The sequence below is a fragment of the Mastomys coucha genome, unplaced genomic scaffold (genome assembly GCF_008632895.1).
Source record: "Mastomys coucha isolate ucsf_1 unplaced genomic scaffold, UCSF_Mcou_1 pScaffold11, whole genome shotgun sequence".
Lineage (NCBI taxonomy): Eukaryota > Metazoa > Chordata > Mammalia > Rodentia > Muridae > Mastomys > Mastomys coucha.
In genome coordinates, this window is record NW_022196893.1 from 6,683,970 (window position 1) to 6,689,664 (window position 5,695).

The 5,695-nt window shown below is 49.7% G+C and overlaps 1 protein-coding gene across 4 annotated transcripts in view; it reads right to left on the minus strand.

Moving 5' to 3' along the window:
* Nucleotides 1–526: 526 nt before the first annotated feature.
* The window catches only part of Pycr3 (pyrroline-5-carboxylate reductase 3), a 5,826-nt gene continuing 657 nt past the window's right edge, over nt 527–5,695 (minus strand). Inside the window, exons 2-7 of one of the 4 annotated variants that reach the window (XM_031346490.1) lie at nt 3,682–3,746; nt 3,123–3,302; nt 2,666–2,878; nt 1,499–1,591; nt 1,172–1,355; nt 527–597 (exon numbers count right to left, since the gene is read on the minus strand). In XM_031346490.1, coding sequence (XP_031202350.1) covers nt 1,173–1,355; nt 1,499–1,591; nt 2,666–2,878; nt 3,123–3,302; nt 3,682–3,746 — 734 coding nt within the window. In that variant the 3' untranslated portion in view covers nt 527–597; nt 1,172. Of the gene's footprint in view, nt 598–709; nt 1,356–1,498; nt 1,592–2,665; nt 2,879–3,122; nt 3,303–3,681; nt 3,747–5,695 lie in introns of those variants that run through there. The other 3 variants (XM_031346482.1, XM_031346471.1, XM_031346466.1) reach the window with 3 other exon arrangements.

Genomic DNA, 5,695 nt, shown 5'->3' on the forward strand with positions numbered 1-5,695 from the left:
TTAGGTCTAGCAGGGAAGCAGCTTCTGTCCAGCTGTAGGCAGGGCTCTAGTCTTCCAAAGCACACCTTTGAAACCTTAAACAGCTCTATTTCACTGGAGCACAGGGCTAGTTGGACCTCTGCTGCAGGAACCACGTGGTTGTAGCTCAACTGTGGAAGGGCATGCGTGCTCCAGGGAGGTGGGTTTCCCAGCTTCCACTGGGGACTCTTTCCTCCTATGGGCCAAGGCTCTGGGTTCATGGAGAGGGAGGAAGCTTTTGGGGCGAGTGACATCTATTCCTCTGCCATTCCCATCCTTATCCATGAGTGTGACCACTGGCTTTTGAGAAGTCCCATGGAAATTCAAGAGGAGGCCCAGGGCTCCAAACCACGATCAATAACTCTTGTTGCTAGCAGAAGAATACTTTGTTGCTTCCAAAACAGACTAGCTTTCAGGCATGGGAGATCCAACATTGCCAATTATGTCAGTAGGGTTATTATCACTCTGAAGGGTACAGAGGCCTGCAGAAGAGAATACTTTTTCCAAGTATAGAGGAAGTGTGTGATGGACGGAGACCCATGGTCCTTAGAGGTGGGACAACAGGAAGACGGGAGTGACCTAGAGAAGCAAGGAGCCAGTGTTTTAGTAATTCTCCCTGAGGAAATATAAACATGTACCCACTCTTTACAAGGTACCAAGGACAAAACAAAGTACTATTCCACTAAAGTCCAACTTAGAGAACCAGTGAATTTATTGGGCTTAGAGAATACAGGTAGGGTACTGCTTACAGGAGTGTGGGTGATCCCAAACCAGCCACAACCATCAAAACATCTCACGCCAGCAGGAGGGATGATGTCCACCACCTCCACAGGCTACATATCCTACCAGCTTCTGAGACCATGAGGCCACATGCAACGAGGACACAATTGCGAATGGCTGGGAGATGCAGAGGGGAAGATCTGGAATCTCAGGTGAGGGTCACGTGGCCCTCCCCACCTTTTCCTTCCTTGACTGGATGTCTCCGTCAATCCGCCCCCGTCTTGATGGCTTCTTCCGAGTAGTCACTGCTTCTTGGATGAAGATGATAGCCACTACGTTCAGAGGACAGCCCAGTACCACGCCCATGCAGGGCTATTCTCACCACAGAGGCTGTAGCTGGGCAAGGCACCTGCAGTCTCTGAGGCCTGCCTACCTTACTTCTTGCTCAGCTCCTTAGCCCGGTGGGTGGCTGCTTCCACAGCACTCATGGTAGCTGCTCGAAAACCACCCTGCTCTAGGGCATGAAGCCCATGGATGGTGGTTCCAGCTGGTGTGAGCACATCTGTCCGAAGCTGGGCTGGGTGCTTCCCTTCCTGCTGCAGCATCTTGGCTGTCCCCTAGGGAGACAAGAAAAAAGAGAGGCAAGGCAGCTACACATCTCCCCGGCCTGTCTGGCTGTCTGCTGGCTCGTCTTCCCGTTTGCTGGAGACAGCTCACACTCAAACCTTTCTGACACTCTCCCGAGGAAGCCTTCACTCACCAGCAAGGTCTGAGCAGCAATGCGGTGGGCCAGGTCACTGGGCATGCCCATCTTGATGGCACCTTCAGCCAGGGCCTCCGAAAAGGTACACACCTGTAGCAACACCATTGGGAGTGAGGAGGAGACACGTCAAAGTTGGCCTTTAGCTAGACACAGTTCACAGCTAGTGAATGCTCGGAATAATGGTTTTCAACCGGTGGGTCGTGACCCCTGTTGGGCTGGAAGCCCTGCTCACCCACCAGAACAAGCTGGGAAACTCCGCATGCTCTCCTTCCCCCAGTCCCACCCACACAGAGAAAACTCCCCTATCTGTAGACATGTCATCACTCTTTGTCTCTCCGATTCTGGCAACCTACCCACGAGTGCTCACCCAGGGGCTCAGTTTTTGACTACGTATGCTATGGACACAAGTCCAGCTCCTAGCTGGCATGTCATCATGCTTCACCTAAAGCTCAATAAAACCCTGTAGCCTGGAGGTGTGGCTTTACTGACCTCCACCTGTGAGACTGGTGAACCCACCCAGAGAGCTGCCTCCTAATAAACCTGCCTTTATTTATTTTTAATCTAGTCTAATCTGGCCTGTTTGTGTCACCAAGGGAGAGAATATGCTTATCAAGCCCTTTGGGAGTTAAATAGCCCTTTTACAGGGGTCGCCTAAGGCCATAAGAAAACACAGATATTTATATTATAATTTATAACAGTAGCAAAATTACAGTTATGAAGTAGCAACAAAAAATTTTTTTTTGTTTTTGTTTTGTTTTGTTTTTTTTTGTTTTTTTGGGACAGGGTTTCTCTGTGTAGCCCTGGCTGTCCTGGAACTCACTCTGTAGACCAGGCTGGCCTCAAACTCAGAAATCTGCCTGCCTCTGCCTCCCAAGTGCTGGGATTAAAGGCGTGTGCCACCACTGCCTGGCACAAAAATAATTTTTTGATTGGGGGTCACCACAACATGAGGAACTGGATTAAAGGGTCACAGCATTCGGAAGGTTGAGAGCCACTGGCTCAGAATCACAAGAAACATGGCCCTAAATATAGCACGATGTTCTGAGGGACAGCAGAGCTCACGGGTGGATCATTTGAAGCCCCCAAGGCTAGATTCTGAGGCTTTGAGAGCAAGGCCTTTGCTGAGAGCTTGCCGTTAAGGGTATGGGTGAAGACAATACTCACAAAGGCCACACCACTGCCACTGAGACCAGTGTGGATATCTACGTAGGACTCAGGAACCTCTATGCACTGCCCACAGGCTTCCAGCAAGTTCTGCAGGAGCTCAGCGTCATCATTCCCAGCATGGTGGCCCCGGGCCATCACCATGGCCCCCTCCTGGACAACGCAGGGTAGATTGGGAGAGACTCGCAACACTCGTGTTTTTGGGGGTAACAGCTAGATAGAAGAGAATTCAGTTTCAGGCAGCGTCAGAGACTGGGCCTGCTAGGCAAACAGCTCAGCCAAATGCAGCCTCTATCCCCACTTCCCAGGTACCCTGGCAGAACATTATCCCAACCACCGATCATATCCCTAGTGAGCCAACTGGCTACCTTCTGGAGCTTGGTTAGGATGTTTCCCAAGTATGGCAACAGAACCCGTTTCAGAGTCAAGGCCTTATTCACACCAAGGGGCCACTCACCTCCTCCATTGAGTTCAGAGAGATCCCAGCAGCCACAGATACGATGATGTGCTCAGTGGTGACTACGGGTGCCACTTCCACCAGAACAGCTGGCAGGACTTGGGGTTTGGTGGCGAAGATGACAAGTGGGCAGTTTTGCAGCACCTCGTGGTTGGAGTGAGTAGTCTGGCAACCCAGAGCCTAAACAGACACAAGGGCCAGAAATGAGGCTGTGTGCGGCAGCATCCTACATGGGCTGACCTGTGTGCCATCCATCATCCTGTATCCTGTGGGTCACAAGTGTTGTACTTGCCGTACTCTCTAATGCCTAAGACACGCCCAACAGGCCCTGTTTCTCAAACTCTAAGCTTTACCTTCTGAAACCTTCCCTCCTGATTAGTGTCCACACCCACCCTACACAGGCATACAACTGCATCTGTTCTAGTCCTCCCAGAAGCCTGGCTTTCTTCCTGCCCTCTGACCCCCAATACCCCTGGACAGGCCAAACCATCTCAAACCTTCTGCCATACCTGCCTCTGATAAATGCTTCAGAAAGACAAGGCCCTAAAGTCCCACTCACCCTGAAGTGGCAGAGGTTCTTGTCAGTAGGTGCACTAGCCAGCACTTGCTTAGCTTCTACTTTGCCTGGATAGAAGAACAAAAGCTAGTAAGCACTGGGAAGATAGAAAGCTGCTTGCCTAAGCCCAGTGTGTGCCTAAGGCTCCTTAGGGACACAGCGGGGATGCTTGTCCTTGGGGCTGATCAAGTCAATTCAACTGTACTTGAATGATAGTGCCATTTCGGTCAAACACTGGGGCCAGGAACCTGCCTGATCTTAACAACAAACAGAGCCTAAGGGTCTCTGCTTTTAGGGAAGGAGCAGCTGACTGAAACATTTAGGTCTGCTGGCCAAAATGCAAAACCTCTTAAGGAACACCAGAGCTAGGGCTGCATGGTGGATAGCGAAGGAGTTAGTAGAGGTCTGGAGAGCCAGCTTTGCAGCTGAGAGTATTTGATGCTCGTGAAGGCGACCTGGGATAGGTTCCTACAACCCTCATGGGCAGCTGACAATCATTGATAAGTCCACCTCCAAGTGGAACCAGTGCCCTTTTCTGGCCTCTGAAGACACCAAGTGTGTAAGCGTGACTGCACACGTGCACACACACACACACACACACACAAGTGTGTAAGTATGAATACACATACATACACACAGTGCACAAACAAAATACTCACACATATAATCTTTTTTTTTTTTTTTTTTTGGTTTTTCGAGACAGGGTTTCTCTATGTAGTCCTGGCTATCCTGGAACTCACTCTGTAGACCAGGCTGGCCTCGAACTCAGAAATCCACCTGCCTCTGCCTCCCAAGTGCTGGGATTAAAGGCATGCGCCACCACCGCCGGCCTCACACATATAATCTTAAAAATATATATATATATATATATAGCCAATCTTAGGCTAGAAATGGTGGTGTATGCCTTTAATCCCAGCATTCAGGAAGAGGTAGGTGAATCTCTGAATTCCAGGCCAGCCTGGTCTGCAGAGTGAGTTCCAGGACAGCCAGGGCTATACAGAGAAACCCTGTCTGGAAAAAACAAACAAACAAACAAAGCCAGTCTGATAAAGACCTAAGAAGGGATGTGTTCCCTTTCAACAGGCAAATGAGCTGGAATGTCTTTGGGAGACTAAGATGCCCCTCTGGTGGAAACCATCTGGTTTTGGAGGATACAGGGGAAGAAAGACTGGGCCAAATGGAAAGTGGATTCTATAACCAGAACACACAGGGAGCTAATTATGTCAGTGATAGTGTTTGTGTAGCATCAAGAGGCAGGTGAATCCTAGCACTTGGAAGGCAGAGGCAGGCAGATTTCTGAGTTCGAGGCCAGCCTGGTCTACAGAGTGAGTTCCAGGACAGCCAGCGCTACACAGAGAAACCCTGTCTCGAAAAACCAAAAAAAAAAAAAAAACCAAAAAAAAAAAGAAAGAGAGGCAGGTGAACTGCCAGGTTTTACATGTAAACATCTGAGGCTTGTAGGAAGCCATTCTCCCACAATCATGAGCCTCTGGACTTTGAAGTACAACTGAAAGCTGAGAGCCAAAGGTCACCAACTTTCTCTACACGCAATCTGTTCATAAAGTTTTCTAAATACTGTACAGCAGTGCTGGGCCAGTATTAACATCAGCTATACACATCAGCAGTCCTGAGCCTAGAAGAGTTTGCCTTTCACCCCACCATGCCCTCCACCCCCAGGTTCCAAACATCTGGCACTGTTGGAGACATGTTGGCCATGAAGAGATGACAAGCCAGTGATGGCAGACACTCTTCAGAACACAGGGCCAATCCTCTTCCTGAATGTCCTCATAGCTGCCCACCTCTGAGAGTGGAGCTGAGACATGAATAGAAAACCAAACCAGAGGCTCAGGAGGAAGAGGCCAGGAAGTTAGCATTAAGTCAGTTCAATCTAAGGCATGATTTGAGCCACATATAGAACTGTAAACTCACAGCCACATTAAGGAGATAAAAAGTTAAAAGCGAGCCAGCTAGTGGCTCACACTTTTAATCGCAGCACACTGGGGGAGGCCGGGGGGGG